The 17828-nt window shown below is 43.6% G+C and overlaps 1 protein-coding gene across 4 annotated transcripts in view; it reads right to left on the bottom strand.

Annotated features, from left to right (window-relative positions):
* Positions 1 to 17828, bottom strand: part of LOC118357685 (caskin-2-like) — a 113037-nt gene extending 95209 nt beyond the window's left edge. For 2 of the 4 annotated variants that reach the window (XM_052477784.1, XM_052477787.1), the window contains exons 1-2: positions 17426 to 17827; positions 8173 to 8704 (exon numbers count right to left, since the gene is read on the bottom strand). In XM_052477784.1, coding sequence (XP_052333744.1) covers positions 8173 to 8266 — 94 coding nt within the window. In that variant the 5' untranslated portion in view covers positions 8267 to 8704; positions 17426 to 17827. Of the gene's footprint in view, positions 1 to 8172; positions 8720 to 17425 lie in introns of all 4 variants that reach the window. The other 2 variants (XM_052477786.1, XM_052477785.1) reach the window with 2 other exon arrangements.

Genomic DNA, 17828 nt, shown 5'->3' with positions numbered 1-17828 from the left:
AACAAGGTTTGTAATGGCGGTCTAAATGTCTTAGATTTCACGCTCTTCAATCAGATATCAAAGGTCAACTGGATTAAAAGGTACATAAAAAAATCCTCATTGTTTCTGAAATATTATACCCAATTTTGTTTTTCAGAAGTTCGAAGGGCTTAATTTTTTACTACAATGTCCATATATTGTGGGTAAACTTCCTGTGAAATTGGCGGCGACTAATTAATGTGCTGGGCTTTGTAGTATAAACACAACTTTTCACCTCGTAAATGTTTTATATGGAACAATGGGTCGATATTACATAGAAACAAGATGTTATTTAACCATAAACAGTTCTCGAAAAACATTGTCCTTGTCAGCCAATTAGTACATATTAGTGGGAATCTATTTACACGGAGAGACTTTATGGAAAGATACTACTTTGAGGTTTCAAGCAAGGAATATGACATGGTTATTAAAGCTATACCTAGTGGGATAAAAACGTTACTGCAGAATAATGCATATTTTGGAACATCTACGATTGTAAGCGATATCAAGGTGAATGGCATTGGTCTACTAGATACGAAATTCAACAATTGTTCATTATGGGATATTTTCAACAGGAAGTCTATTCCCTCTGCAATATTTTGTTGGGCTTCATCGTTTGATGTAAACTGGCACCGTGCTTGGCTCACTCCACACACATATTTATGGTGACCAATAAAGTAAAGGAGATCTTTAAGATTATCCATAGATTCTATCTGTGTAATAGCTTGATTTCTAAATATATACCTGATGTTACCAGTGAATGCAGTTTTTGTGAACTAGAAACTGAATCTATTGAACACTTATTCTGTCATTGTTTATATATTGAAGTGTTCTGTACTGATGTAAAACTATATCTTGGCCTCAAATTGCATTGAAACCATTGAAATTTCGACATATTATTTTACTACACCGATTCCACAATTGAACGTGAGTATGTCATAAATCTCTTTATTTTATTAGGAACATTTTTCATACACAAATCTGAATTTTATGAAGATTAAGCCCCTTAATGTTTTTTTAAATCTGATTTGGAAAACTATTTAGTCTTTAGAACGTATAGAAAACAAAATGTATTTGCTATATGTCTGTATTTGAATTGATATAATGTGAAATAGTTTCGACCCTCTCCTTGATCCTCCTCTAACCCCCTGACCTCTGACCCCTCCTCCAGCCCTGAGTCCAGTCGGTGCTCTGGTGGTCTCTCTCCATCTGCCTGGCTAAAGTAATGATGACAATTCTACAGCGCTTTTCATAGAATCTCAAAGCTCAAGAGTAAAAAAAAATATTTTAAAAAGCTGCATCCCCCGAAGATGTAGAGGATCATGGTGGCGATGGAGTCTGCTAATGATCTTGTAGGAGGGCAAGTCTGGGAACCAGCCTGAGTCTTACAGCCTCTGGACTTCTCCTCTTCCACTCTGTGTAACACCCTCTTAGGCGATACCTCAGCAGCTCTGGGCGCCAGAAAGATCACCACAGAAAGTTCAGAATAGTAGCCAGTCGTCCTCACTACTACAAGCCTCAGCACTGCTGTATTCCTACACCTCCCATTCCTCTCACGCTTCAAACCACTCCTCAAATGATCTTCTCAAAAGAGCCATGTGAAACAACTAAACTAAATGTGGTACTGTGTCCAGATGAATTTTTCAAAACAAAAGCTAGCCAAGACAAAACAAAGTGTTAACCTTTATTTATTTATCTGTTATTTTACCAGGTGAGTTGACTGAGAACACGTTCTCATTTGCAGCAACGACCTGGGGAATAGCTATAGGGGAGAGGAGGGGGATGAATGAGCCAATTGTAAACTGGGGATTATTAGGTGACCGTGATGGTTCGAGGGCCAGATTGGGAATTTAGCCAGGACACCGGGGTTAACACCCCTACGATAAGTGCCATGGGATCTTTAATGACCTCAGAGAGTCAGGACACCAGTTTAACATCCCACCCGAAACACTGCACCATACACAGGGCAGGTTCCCCAATCACTGCCCTGGGGCATTGAGATATTTTTTATTTTTTTTAGACCAGAGGAAAGAGTACCTCCTACTGGCCCTCCAACACCACTTCCAGCAGCATCTGGTCTCCCTTACCAGGGACTGACCAGGACCAACCCTGCTTAGCTTCAGAAGCAAACCAGCAGTGGTATACAGGATGGTATGCTGCTGGCAACCTACCAGTCAATCTTCAAATCTGTGGCTCAAAAAACACCAGATATGCAATTAAAACTAAAATATTCTCAAAAACTAAAAATAGCTGCTAGTAGGGTGCCATGGCAACAATATAACTTATAGGTTGGCCCTGATACTGAGGCTGGTCCTGACAAGACCCCGACCGCATGCGCTCGCAAACGTGCGTACAAATAGAGCCTTTACATAGTAATCAATAGGCATACAATTCAACTTCAGTAGCCACTAATCAGGACAGGGACAGCCGTCTTACAACACCTCTGCACTGATGAACAACCTTACATTGACCACATCCTCAACCCCTCTACTAGGGTCAATGGTGATGACAGGAAAAGGTGCGCAAAGCTGTCATGAAGGCAAAGGGTGGCTACTTTGAAGAAACTCAAATATATTTAGATTTGTTTAACACTTTTTCGGTTACTACATTTTTTGGTTACCATATGTGTTATTTCATAGTTTGGTGTCTTCGGTATTATTATACAATGTAGAAAATAGTAAAAATGTAAAATAAACGAGTAGGTGTATCTAAACTTCTGACTGGTACTGTATGTGTGTGTATCGAACAATGTTGATGACATTGGGAAGGGATCACTAAGCTTCTAGAACAGACTGTACAACAGATAGCCTCATAGGTCAAATAAAATAGTATTTGTCACATGTCTCAGAATACAACAGGTGTGGACTTTACAGTGAAATGCTTACTTAGGAGCCATATCCCAACCATGCAGTGTTTTAAAAGTAAGAAGGAAAACAATAGGGGTTGAGGTAATTCAAATTGGTTGCATAAACATATTTATCCTATGTTATTATGTGTGTAGCAAAATGCTTGTGTTTCTAGCTCCAAAGGTAGTATCTAACAATACACACACACATAAAAAGTCTACAGTAATATGTACTATTGTAGGTAGGTAGGGATAAAAGTGACAAGGCAATCAGGATAGATAAACAGAGTAGCAGCAGCGTATGTGAAGACTGTTAAAGTGTGTGTGTGTCGTCAATATGCATGTGTGTGTTTTGTGTGTGAGCATATGTTGTGTGTGTGTGTGTGTGTGTGTGTGTGTGTGTGTGTGTGTGTGTGTGTGTGTGTGTGTGTGTGTGTGTGTGTGTGGAGTGTCAGTGTAGTGTGTGTGTGTGTGTGTGTGTGTGTGTGTGTGTGTGTGTGTGTAGGTGTGTGTGTGTGTGTGTGTGTGTAGGTGACCCAAGTTAGTGTAAATAGAGCCAGTGCAACAACGACAACAACAAAAAACAAAGGGAAATAGTACAGGTAGTCTTAAGCTGAACTGTTCTTATGGCTTGAGGTTAGAAGCTGTTCAGGAGCCGCTTGGTCCCAGAGCTGGCATTCCGGTACCGCTTGCCGTGCAGTAGCAGAGAGAACAGTCCATGATTTGGGTGGCTGGAGTCTTTGACAATGTTTTAGGGCCTTCCTCGGCCACCGCCTGTTATGGAGGTCCTGGATGGCAGGGAGCTCAGCCCCAGTGATGTACTGGGCCGTACGCACTATCCTCTATAGGGCCTTATAGTTGGATGCCAAGCAGTTGCCATACCAAGCGGTGATGCAGCCAGTCAATATGCTCAATGGTGCAGCTGTAGAACTTTTTGAGGTTCTGCCCATGCCAAATCTTTTCAACTTCCTGAGGGGGAAGAGGTGTTGTCAGAGCAAACATACTTTTTGCGCTTCTTGGAGCAGAGCAGAGCTGTTGTGAAGGAAGTTGTCAAGGAAGTGAGTTTTGTGTTTATACAGGACCTCCCATCAACCAATCATGTCAATGCGGAGCTATACGGAGCCCTCCGCATTGTCACAACATTTGTGATGTGCACAGCGATGCCTCTACATGCTCCGCATACGAAGCCTCCAACCACATTTTTCGGATCAAGCATAAATTGCTTTTAGTTATGTGGACACAGAGGACCTTGAAGCTCTGGACCCTCTCCACTACAGCCTCGTCAATATGAATGGGGGAGTGAGTTTCCTGTAGTCCACAATCAGCTACTTTGTACTGCTGACGTTGAGGGAGAGATTGTTGTCCTGGCACCACACTGCCAGGTCTCTGACCTCCCTAATGTTATTTCTGTCCCGTAGTGTAGACAGGTTAACATTGACAAGGCCGGATTACCAGGACGCCTACTCATAGTATGTGCTGACCAGCTGGCAAGTTTTTTTTACTGACATTTTCAACCTCTCCCTAACAATAGTCCCTCTGCCAAAGAACGCCCCGTAGCACTCACATCTGTAGCAATGAAATACTTTGAAAGTCTGGTCATGGCTCACAACACCATCAGCCCAGACCCACTCCAATTAGCGTACCGCCCCAACAAATGACACAATCTCTATTGCACTCCACACTGTCCATTTCCACCTGGACAAAGGAACACCTACGTAAGAATGCTGTTCATTCAACACCATAGTGCTGAAGCTCATCACTAAGCAAAGGACCCTGGGACTGAACCCCTCCCTCTGCAAATGGATGCTGACTTCCTGAGGAGCCGCCCCCAGGTGTTAAGGGTAGGCAACAACACCTCCGCCACGCTGACCCTCAACACGGGGGCCCCTCAGGGGTGTGTATTTAGTCCCCTCCTGTAATCACTGTTCACCCACAACGGTGTAGCCACCCTCCGCTCCAACACCAGTATCAAGCATCTCTACCATCCAAGACCTCTATATCAGGCAGTGTCAGAGGAAGGCCCGAGGTTTTGCCAGACTCCAGGCACCCAAGCCATAGTCTGTTCACTGTAGTTCCATCTGGAAAATGGTACCAGAGCATCAGCTGTTGAACCAACAGGCTCAGAGACAGCTTCTACCCCCAAGCCATAAGAGTGCTAAATAGCCAGGCTGCTAAATAGTCAATTAAAAGTATTGGAAGTATCCGCACTGACTCAACTACGCACACACTAGACTATACAAAACATTAGGAAAACCTGCTCTTTCCATGACATAGAATAACTAGGCGAATCAAGGTGAAAGCCATGATTCCTTATTGATGTCATATTTTAAATCCACTTCATTCAGTGTCAATGGAGGGGAGGAGACAGGTTAAATAAGGATTTTTAAGCCTTGAGACAGTTGTGTGCGTGCCTAGGGCTGGGGCAGTCATGACATTTTGTCAGCCGGTTAGTCATGCAAAAGAATGCCGGTCTCACAGTAACTAAATTAGCAACCACTGTTAGCATCTCCAGGCCTAGTCAGTTCACCCTGCTTTCATGTACATATCTACCTCAAATATCTTATTATTATCTATCCTGATGTCTAGTCAGTTCACCCTGCCTTCATGTACATATCTACCTCAAATACCTTATTATTATCTATCCTGATGTCTAGTCAGTTCACCCTGCCTTCATGTACATATCTACCTCAAATACCTTATTATTATTATTATTATTATTATTATTATTATTATTATTATTTATCCTGATGTCTAGTCAGTTCACCCTGCCTTCATGTACATATCTACCTCAAATACCTTATTATTATCTATCCTGATGTCTAGTCAGTTCACCCTGCCTTCATGTACATATCTACCTCAAATACCTTATTATTATCTATCCTGATGTCTAGTCAGTTCACCCTGCCTTCATGTACATATCTACCTCAAATACCTTATTATTATTATTATCTATCCTGATGTCTAGTCAGTTCACCCTGCCTTCATGTACATATCTACCTCAAATACCTTATTATTATCTATCTGTAACGGCGTTCTTCGTTTGTGGAAAGAGAGTCGGGCCGAAATGCAGCGTGGTGGTTACTCATGTCTTTAATGAAGGAAAAAAGCGATACATGAAATAACTAAACGAAAAAATAACTAAACAAAAGCAAAACAACAAACGGAATGTGAAACCTAATTACAGCCTATCTGGTGAAACTACACAGAGACAGGAACAATCACCCACGAAATACAAAGCGAAACCCAGGCTACCTAAATACGGTTCCCAATCAGAGACAACGAGAATCACCTGACTCTGATTGAGAACCGCCTCAGGCAGCCAAGCCCATTCAACACCCCTACTCAGCCGCAATCCCAATAATACAAAAACCCCAATACGAAATACAACAACATAAACCCATGTCACACCCTGGCCTGACCAAATAATTAAAGAAAACACAAAATACTAAGACCAAGGCGTGACACTATCCTGATGTCTAGTCAGTTCACCCTGCCTTCATGTAGGACCTCAAATACCTTGTACATGGATCTGGTACTCCCTGTATAAAGCTCCACTATATGTATTTTATTCCTCGTGTTACTATTATTATTTAATATTCTGCATCGTTGGGAAGGGATCGTAAGCAAGCATTGCAAAGCACCAGAAAGAAGCCTATTTTTCCCCATTCAGGGTAGAGTTACATCCAGAAAGTTGGTGAAACAAAATAAAATCACACAGCAAATGAAGAAATTAATGCAACAGCTAGGCCTATAATTTATTTTCCCGAGCTTAGAAACATTTAGCCCATAAGTGTTTGACTGTTGAAAGGCATTAGCAGCGTGTCATGATGTGTAGGGATAACGCTAACCCCCCCATGCCATGCGTCTCTGCCAGGCCCTTGTTCCTCTGAGCCTGCTACCGAGCAGAGCAGACCCTTGTTCCTCTGAGCCTGCTACCGAGCAGAGCAGACCCTTGTTCCTCTGAGCCTGCTACCGAGCAGAGCAGCCCCTTGTTCCTCTGAGCCTGCCACCGAGCAGAGCAGCCATGATGAAAGCACAGCACAGGCAGATAACAGCAACAAAGAAGTTTCACAGAGAGAGGGAAGGGTTTAAGGAGAATACTGTCATTAGCAACAATGATACGCTAGGCTAATCTTGTGCTCTGTTTGACAGGAATCTATACAAATAAGTAACACTGAAGCTCAAAACCCACACTGAGGGTGCATCCCAAATGCCATCCTATTAACTATACAGTACACTACTTTTGACCAGGGGACTCTGGTCCAAAGTAGTGCAATATATAGGGAATAGGGTGTCATTCGAGACATGTATTGTACTGTACCAGCTAAGGCTGGCACAACTACTATATAACCGTGCAACCAATGATTATGGATGAACACCGTAACGAAAATAAAAAATACACAAAAAATTATGTGGAACAAACAGCCGGGCATTCGTGCGGTTTGAGTCTGTTTCTGCGGTAACATGGACTCTTAACAACGTGATGAAACATTGTTGCTACTTGCTGAAACAGCAAACTAGTGTTCAGTTGCCTAGGCAACACCCCCCACAATGCAGCACCAGCACACATAGAAACAGAATGAAATTGGAACCTCATACGTACACTAGCAATGGCTGCCTTGTATTGTGATGCAATCATTTCTATGGTAACGTAGAATGTTCATTCAAATGATGTGGCTCGTGCAATGGAATTAACTTTTTGTAATGCCAGTTGAGTTGAATGAACAAATCATAGCGCATATTTGAGCATTTTTACCTTCTGCTTTGCTCCTATGGGTACACTCACAATGGCCTCCAGTCCACCCATTATGACATTGTTGACTTGAATGGGGATGCCCATTCTATTCATTCCATTTCTATGGCAGAGCAGAGGAGAGGAGAGGATATGACCCCCCCCCCTCCCCCCCGAATGGTTATTAGGGTGACCACGGTCACATTGCCAGCCAATTAATATCATCCCAAATTCCATGACCATCACAGCCCTAGTACCAGCGTCTTGTTTTTGGAGACTAAGTCATGTTGTTGTGGGGTTTGACTCCAATTAACTTCAAATTGTCTGACCGTTAAATGGATCAGTGGGTGTGGTGGATGGTTGAACCTGATACTGCCATGTTGAAAAAGTTTCCTTTGATACAGAGAATAGTATCACTCGAATAAGGGACAGGCAATCTCTGTTTCACTCTCCCATACTATCCTCTGCTGTACATTACATCAAGCCAACAGATACACATGCTCTGAAAACAAACACAGGCAGCATCAGGAATTGAACGGGGAAGCAGGTAAGTGTGTGTGTGTGTCGAGGTACTCACTGGTTTTGTTGTATGTGACCTTGGCCAGGAGTTTGTGGGCCAGGAGGATGTCTCCACTCTTCACTGCCACCAGGAGGTCCTGCTCCTTACCCATGATCGACCACCACACAAGCGACCAGTGAGCACACACGGCCCTTACGAGGTCAGTAGTCTAAGCGGTCCTTGGCAGTCGAGGGCTCAACTTCACACAGTCAGGTTTATGGTGAGTCCTTCAGCTCTTCAAAATCAGATACGATGATGATGAACGTATAGAGGAGCATCACAAAACACCCAAACCAGCTAGACAGTCAGTCTGTGTCAATCAGATTAGAACGGACCGGACCATTGTTATTAACTGGGTGAGGCTAGGCACCAGCACCACCAGGTCGTTTGGTTTCCAGAGTGTGTTTGTGTGTGAGGCCTGGTTGTTGTCTGTCCTGGTCTAAATTAAAAATGTAGTATTTCTGGAGTTGTCCTCAGGGCAGGGTGTGTCGCATAGTCTACTTGTCCTCAGGGCTGGGTGTGTTTCAGGTTCTCCTCTGTGTCCGCCAACCTGGAACAGTAGAACCTGCCATTAGAAAACAGAGACATGCCTTCACGAGCTGGGAATTTACTACTATTCAATGAAACCACTTGAAACCACATTCAATGAAACAACTTGCAAAGCTCTTTGTGGAGCCAATGCACTGCTAGATTAGTACTAGTACATTCCAAGTATACAGCAATGTAAATGATAAACAAAAATGACTTTATCAAGGACGAAATCCCCTCTAAATATTCTATTGGTATAAGTGTGTTATTACAAGTTGTTACTACAACCTAATTAAGGATGGTGTCATTCTAAAACCATTATTTCACTCAGGAAGCCCTTTCACCATGGTTACCTGAGGATCATTCCATGCCGGAATACATCTCCTTTACTCCTCCCACTTTCCCCTCAACTGTTTTTTTTTCTTCCCTAGGAGCTGTCCGGAACTCCAATGGCCAATTCTACTAAGGTAGTACGTAACATAGGGAATAGGGTGACATTAGGAACGCACAGTAGAAGGCAGAAGTGACTGCATCTTAATCCCATTCCCTAAATGCTACATCACAGAGGACAAAGCCATGCAGCAGCACTAAGGGGATACAACATTTTTTTATTTTTTTATTTCACCTTTATATAACCAGGTAGGCTAGTTGAGAACAAGTTCTCATTTGCAACTGCGACCTGGCCAAGATAAAGCATAGCAGTGTGAGCAGACAACACAGAGTAACACATAGAGTTAACAAGTCAATAACACAGTAGAAAAAAAGGGGAGTCTATATACAATGTGTGCAAAAGGCATGAGGAGGTAGGCGAATAATTACAATATTGCAGATTTAACACTGGAGTGATAAATGACCAGATGGTCATGTACAGGTAGAGATATTGGTGTGCAAAAGAGCAGAAAAGTAAATAAATAAAAACAGTATGGGGATGAGGTAGGTGAAAGTGGGTGGGCTATTTACCAATAGACTATGTACAGCTGCAGCGATGGGTTAGCTGCTCAGATAGCTGATGTTTGAAGTTGGTGAGGGAGATAAAAGTCTCCAGCTTCAGCGATTTTTGCAGTTCGTTCCAGTCACAGGCAGCAGAGTACTGGAACGAAAGGTGGCCAAATGAGGTGTTGGCTTTAGGCATGATCAGTGAGATACACCTGCTGGAGCGCGTGCTACGGATGGGTGTTGCCATCGTGACCAGTGAACTGAGATAAGGCGGAGCTTTACCTAGCATGGACTTGTAGATGACCTGGAGCCAGTGGGTCTGGCGACGAATATGTAGCGAGGGCCAGCCGACTAGAGCATACAAGTCGCAGTGGTGGGTGGTATAAGGTGCTTTAGTGACAAAACGGATGGCACTGTGATAGACTGCATCCAGTTTGCTGAGTAGAGTGTTGGAAGCCATTTTGTAGATGACATCGCCGAAGTCGAGGATCGGTAGGATAGTCAGTTTTTTTCTTGGGTAAGCTTGGCAGCGTGAGTGAAGGAGGCTTTGTTGCGGAATAGAAAGCTGACTCTTGATTTGGTTTTTGATTGGAGATGTTTGATGTGAGTCTGGAAGGAGAGTTTGCAGTCTAGGCAGACACCTAGGTACTTATAGATGTCCACATATTCAAGGTCGGAACCATCCAGGGTGGTGATGCTAGTCGGGCATGCGGGTGCAGGCAGCGATCGGTTGAAAAGCATGCATTTGGTTTTACTCGCGTTTAAGAGCAGTTGGAGGCCACGGAAGGAGTGCTGTATGGCATTGAAGCTCGTTTGGAGGTTTGATAGCACAGTGTCCAATGACGGGCCGAAAGTATATAGAATGGTGTCGTCTGCGTAGAGGTGGATCAGGGAATCGCCCGCAGCAAGAGCAACATCATTGATAGATACAGAGAAAAGAGTCGGCCCGAGAATTGAACCCTGTGGCACCCCCATAGAGACTGCCAGAGGACCGGACAGCATGCCCTCCGATTTGACACACTGAACTCTGTCTGCAAAGTAATTGGTGAACCAGGCAAGGCAGTCATCCGAAAAACCGAGGCTACTGAGTCTGCCGATAAGAATATGGTGATTGACAGAGTCAAAGCCTTGGCAAGGTCGATGAAGACGGCTGCACAGTACTTTCTTTTATCGATGGCGGTTATGATATCGTTTAGTACCTTGAGTGTGGCTGAGGTGCACCCGTGACTGGCTCGGAAACCAGATTGCACAGCGGAGAAGGTACGGTGGGATTCGAGATGGTCAGTGACCTGTTTGTTGACTTGGCTTTCGAAGACCTTAGATAGGCAGGGCAGGATGGACATAGGTCTGTAACAGTTTGGGTCCAGGGTGTCTCCCCCTTTGAAGAGGGGGATGACTGCGGCAGCTTTCCAATCCTTGGGATCTCAGACGATATGAAAGAGAGGTTGAACAGGCTGGTAATAGGGGTTGCGACAATGGCGGCGGATAGTTTCAGAAATAGAGGGTCCAGATTGTCAAGCCCAGCTGATTTGTACGGGTCCAGGTTTTGCAGCTCTTTCAGAACATCTGCTATCTGGATTTGGGTAAAGGAGAACCTGGAGAGGCTTGGGCGAGGAGCTGCGGAGCTGTTGGCCGAGGTTGGAGTAGCCAGGCGGAAGGCATGGCCAGCCGTTGAGAAATGCTTATTGAAGTTTTCGATAATCATGGATTTATCGGTGGTGACCGTGTTACCTAGCCTCAGTGCAGTGGGCAGCTGGGAGGAGGTGCTCTTGTTCTCCATGGACTTCACAGTGTCCCAGAACTTTTTGGAGTTGGAGCTACAGGATGCAAACTTCTGCCTGAAGAAGCTGGCCTTAGCTTTCCTGACTGACTGCGTGTATTGGTTCCTGACTTCCCTGAACAGTTGCATATCACGGGGACTATTCGATGCTATTGCAGTCTGCCACAGGATGTTTTTGTGCTGGTCGAGGGCAGTCAGGTCTGGAGTGAACCAAGGCCTGTATCTGTTCTTAGTTCTGCATTTTTTGAACGGAGCATGCTTATCTAAAATGGTGAGGAAGTTACTTTTAAAGAATGACCAGGCATCCTCAACTGACGGGATGAAGTCAATGTCCTTCCAGGATACCCGGGAGATAGGTAAAAAAACATTTTTTAAATTGTATATATAAAAAAGTATTTTTTTTTTAAATTATATAGTTCCAATCATACATTTGGACACACCTACTCATTCCAGGGTTTTTGTTTCATTTTTTACTATTTTCTACATTGTAGAATACTAGTGAAAACATCAAAACTATGAAATAACACATATGGAATCATGTAGTAACCAAAAACAAAATGTTTTTGTTTCAAAGTAGCCACACTTTGCCTTGACAGCTTTGCACACTATTGGCATTCTCTCAACCAGCTTCATGAGGTAGTCACCTGGAATGCATTTCAATTAACAGGTGTGCCTTGTTAAATAATTAGTGGAATTTCATTCCTTCTTAATGCCTTTGAGCGACAAGGTAGGGGTGGTATACAGAAGATAGTCCTGTTTGGTAAAAGACCAAGTCCATATTATGGCAAGAAGAGCTCAAATAAGCAAATTCATCATTACTTTAAGACATGAAGGTCAGTCAATACGGAACATTTCAAGAACTTTGAAAGTTTCTTCAAGTCCAGTCGCAAAAACCATCAAGCGCAATGATGAAACTGGCTCTCATGAGGACCGCCACAGGAAAGGAAGACTCAGAGTTACCTCTGCTGCAGGGGATAACTTCATTTGAGTTACCAGCCTCAAATTGCAGCCCAAATAAATGCTTCAGAGTTCAAGTAACAGACATCTCAACAACAACTGTTCAGAGGAGACTGCATGAATCAGGCCTTCATGGTCAAATTGCAGCAAAGAAACCACTACTAAAGGACACCAATAAAAAGAGACTTGCTTGGGCCAAGAAACACAAGCAATGGACATTCGACCGGTGGAAAGCTGTCCTTTGGTCTGATGAGTCCAAATATGATATTTTTGGTTCCAACCGCCGTGTCTCTGTGAGACGCAGAGTAGGTGAACATATGATCTCCGCATGTGTGGTTCCGACCATGAAGCATGGAGGAGGAGGTGTGATGTTGTGGGGGTGCTTTGCTGGTGACACTGATTTATTTAGAATTCAAGGCACACTTAACCAGCATGGCTACCACAGCATTCTGCAGCGATACGCCATCTCATCTGGTTCATCTGAAGACATTAAAACTATGAAATAACACATATGGAAACATGTAGTAACCAAAAATGTGTTTAAAAAAAGTGCTATTCCCTGTATATAGCCTCCACATTGACTCTGTACTGCTATTCCCTGTATATAGCCTCCACACTGACTCTGTACTGCTATTCCCTGTATATAGCCTCCACATTGACTCTGTACTGCTATTCCCTGTATATAGCCTCCACACTGACTCTGTACTGCTATTCCCTGTATATAGCCTCCACATTGACTCTGTACTGCTATTCCCTGTATATAGCCTCCACATTGACTCTGTACTGCTATTCCCTGTATATAGCCTCCACATTGACTCTGTACTGCTATTCCCTGTATATAGCCTCCACATTGACTCTGTACTGCTATTCCCTGTATATAGCCTCCACATTGACTCTGTACTGGTATTCCCTGTATATAGCCTCCACATTGCCTCAGTACCGGTACCCCCTGTATACAGCCTCCACATTGCCTCAGTACTGGTATTCCCTGTATATAGCCTCCACATTGACTCTGTACTGCTATTCCCTGTATATAGCCTCCACATTGACTCTGTACTGCTATTCCCTGTATATAGCCTCCACATTGACTCTGTACCGGTACCCCCTGTATATAGCCTCCACATTGACTCTGTACTGGTATTCCCTGTATATAGCCTCCACATTGACTCTGTACTGGTACCCCCTGTATATAGCCTCCACATTGACTCTGTACTGGTACCCCCTGTATATAGCCTCCACATTGACTCTGTACTGGTATTCCCTGTATACAGCCTCCACATTGACTCTGTACTGGTATTCCCTGTATATAGCCTCCACATTGACTCTGTACTGGTATTCCCTGTATATAGCCTCCACATTGACTCTGTACCAGTACCCCCTGTATATAGCCTCCACATTGCCTCAGTACCGGTACCCCCTGTATACAGCCTCCACATTGCCTCAGTACCGGTACCCCCTGTATATAGCCTCCACATTGCCTCAGTACCATTGACTCTGTACCCCCTGTATATAGCCTCCACATTGACTCCTCATTACCCCCTGTATATAGCCTCCACATTGACTCTGTACCAGTACCCCCTGTATATAGCCTCCACATTGACTCTGTCAGTATATAGCCTCCACATTGACTCTGTACCCCTGTATATAGCCTCCACATTGCCTCTGTAGCCTCCACCTGGTACATTGACTCTGTACCCCTGTATATAGCCTCCACATTGCCTCAGTACCGGTACCCCTGTATATAGCCTCCACATTGCTCTCAGTACCGGTACCCCCTGTATATAGCCTCCACATTGCCTCTGTACCGTACCCCTGTATATACCCCCTGTATATAGCCTCCACATTGCCTGTCAGTACCTGTATATAGCCTCCACATTGACCCCTGTATTCCCTGTATATAGCCTCCACATTGACTCTGTACCCCGTATATAGCCTCCACATTACTCCCCCTGTATATAGCCTCCACATTGCTCTCTGGTAGTACCATTGACTCTGTACCCCTGTATATAGCCTCCACATTGACTCAGTACCGGTACCCCCTGTATATAGCCTCCACATTGCCTCAGTACCGGTACCCCCTGTATATAGCCTCCACATTGCCTCAGTACCGGTACCCCCTGTATATAGCCTCCACATTGCCTCAGTACCGGTACCCCCTGTATATAGCCTCCACATTGCCTCAGTACCGGTACCCCCTGTATATAGCCTCCACATTGCCTCTGTACCGGTACCCCCTGTATATAGCCTCCACATTGTACCTCTGTAGCCTCCACATTGGTACCCCCCTGTATATAGCCTCCACATTGACTCAGTACCGGTACCCCCTGTATATAGCCTCCACATTGCCTGTACCGGGTACCCCTGTATATAGCCTCCACATTGACTCAGTACCGGTACCCCCTGTATATAGCCTCCACATTGACTCAGTACCGGTACCCCCTGTATATAGCCTCCACATTGACTCTGTACCGGTACCCCCTGTATATAGCCTCCACATTGACTCAGTACCATTGTACTGCCCCTGTATATAGCCTCCACATTGACTCTGTACTGGTAGCCTCCCCCCTGTATATAGCCTCCACATTGACTCTGTACCGGTACCCCCTGTATATAGCCTCCACATTGACTCAGTACCGGTACCCCCTGTATATAGCCTCCACATTGACTCAGTACCGGTACCCCCTGTATATAGCCTCCACATTGACTCAGTACCGGTACCCCCTGTATATAGCCTCCCTTATTATTTTACTGTTGCTGTACAATTATTTGTAACTTTATTTTTTTCTATTTTTTACTTAACACTTATTTTTATTTTTTAAACTTATTAAAGCACTGTTGGTTAAGGGCTTGTAAGTAAGCATTTCACTGTAAGGTTGTATTTGGCACGTGACAAATAAGTTTTCATTTGTTTAACACCAAAAGAAAATCTGTCATGACAACTGAATGGGGTACTTTTTGTTTGTCTCCTGTGCTATAGACTTGGCAAATCATTTTCCTTCACAAGGACAATAATATTTTCTTTCTATTTTACTCTATCCCATTCAATTACATTTTTCCCCCATTCTTCTGGACGCTTGTGCTGGGACATAATGATGTCTGGCACAACAAGGTGTTAGAAGGAGGAGCTGTTATTGGTGTCTGTCTGTCTACAGCAGGGCTTCTGTTCACCATCAAGTTGTGGGGCTAACTACATCTAGCCTATACTACATCTAGCCTATACTACATCTAGCCTATACTACATCTAGCCTATACTACATCTAGCCTATACTACATCTAGCCTATACTACATCTAGCCTATACAACATCTAACCTATACTACATCTAGCCTATACTACATCTCTATTTTACTGTTGCTGTACTATACTATCTAACACTTATTTTTATACTAACCATCTAGCCTATACTACATCTAGCCTATACTACATCTAGCCTATACTACATAGCCTATACTACATCTAACCTATACTACACATCTAGCCTATACTACATCTAAGCCTATACTACATCTAGCCTATACTACATCTAGCCTATACTACATCTAGCCTATACTACATCCTAGCCAATAATACATCTTTCTATTTTACATCTATATTCACATTACATTTTTCCCCCATCTAGCCATAACTGATGTCTGGCTACAACTACATTGGTATACTACATCTAGCCTATACTACATCTAACCTATACTACATCTAGCCTATACTACATCTAGCCTATACTACATCTAGCCTATACTACATCTAGCCTATACTACATCTAGCCTATACTACATCTAGCCTATACTACATCTAACCTATACTACATCTAGCCTATACTACATCTAGCCTATACTACATCTAGCCTATACTACATCTAGCCTATACTACATATAACCTATACTACATCTAGCCTATACTACATCTAACCTATACTACATATAACCTATACTACATCTAGCCTATACTACATCTACCTATACTACATCTAGCCTATACTACATCTAGCCTATACTACATCTAACCTATACTACATCTAGCCTATACTACATCTAGCCTATACTACATCTAACCTATACTACATCTAGCCTATACTACATATAACCTATACTACATCTAGCCTATACTACATCTAGCCTATACTACACTGTGATAGGTTATTGTACACATCAGATCACATCAGCTTTGAGGATAATATCATGCTATTTAGGCTACACTTAAGTGAAGGGAGATGGCATCATGTAAGGAAGCAGTCATGAAACCATGTTAACTCCATTCAGAAGTTAGGCTATATGATCTCATTACTTTTTAACTAGGCAAGTCAGTTAAGAACAAATTCTTATTTACAATGACAGCCTACCCTGGCCAACCACTAACGACTCTGGGTCAATTGTGCGCTGCCCTATGGGTCTCCCCATCACGGCCGGTTGTGATACAGCCTGGAATCAAACCAGGGTCTGTATTGACACCTCTAGCACAGAGATGTAGTGCCCGACCAGCTAGTTGTAGCTTAATGCCATTCATTTGTGCCACGATGAGCCACTAATTTAAAACTGGTCAGGCACCTTGCTTGCCAGCTAGCAAATGACTATTGATTGACAACAAACCAAATACATACAGTTTCCCAAACTCGACACCCCCCCTGCACGTTTCGTTTTTCTCCCTGGCACTACACAGCTGATTCAAATCATCAAAGCTTGATGATGAGTTGGTCATTTGAATCAGCTGTGTAGTGCTGAAAACGGGAGTTTAAGAAACCCCGGTTTAGAGGGTGTCACATCATAGTTTAATCAGCAGGTGTCCATGAGGGAGGCACACGTAGAAACATTTGTAACTCAACACAGTGCTGCTAGCTAGATTGCGTCCCTGTAGTTAGGGGGATAAACTGGCCTTAAAACAAACCTAATATAGCCAGCTATATAGGCTACTATTGACAAGCAGGTGTACCCATCTACCTTGAAACACAAACAGATCAGTGGCTTTCCAATCTCTCCTCCGGATCCCCCGGACGTTTCACCCAATCAACTGCTTTTTGATTTGTGGTCTTGCAAGACCACTCAATAATAAACGAACGAAGAGGGAAATACTAACTCACCAGAAAATGTTGACAGATGTTATCCGGTCCTTGACCTTGGACTGGTGAAGGGTGGAAGCCAGGGTTTAGTGCTCAGCGAGTCAGGTGCTTGTAGACTCAATGGAATCTGCCTGTATGAAGAAGTTATGCTGCTACTGGCAACACATAATCCAGAAAACGTTTAGATAAATTATTGAAAGTCAAACTGACATTCAGTTAAATCTTATTTTGCTTCCAGTAAATACAATCCTGTCATCCTCGCCAGACAGACCATTCCTGAAGGATAAGTCGCCGGACTTGTCCCTGCGCTAGGAGGACATATCTTTCTCCAAATCCCTCTGCGACCAAGAGCAAAGCGCGCGGCTCCGCCTCCACACGCATCAAAACTCTGGAGAACTTCGTCGCGAATTAAAACACAGATCCA

The sequence above is a fragment of the Oncorhynchus keta genome, chromosome 24, assembly GCF_023373465.1.
Source record: "Oncorhynchus keta strain PuntledgeMale-10-30-2019 chromosome 24, Oket_V2, whole genome shotgun sequence".
In the NCBI taxonomy this organism is placed as follows: domain Eukaryota; kingdom Metazoa; phylum Chordata; class Actinopteri; order Salmoniformes; family Salmonidae; genus Oncorhynchus; species Oncorhynchus keta.
This window is presented reverse-complemented; position numbering and strand designations above follow the sequence as displayed.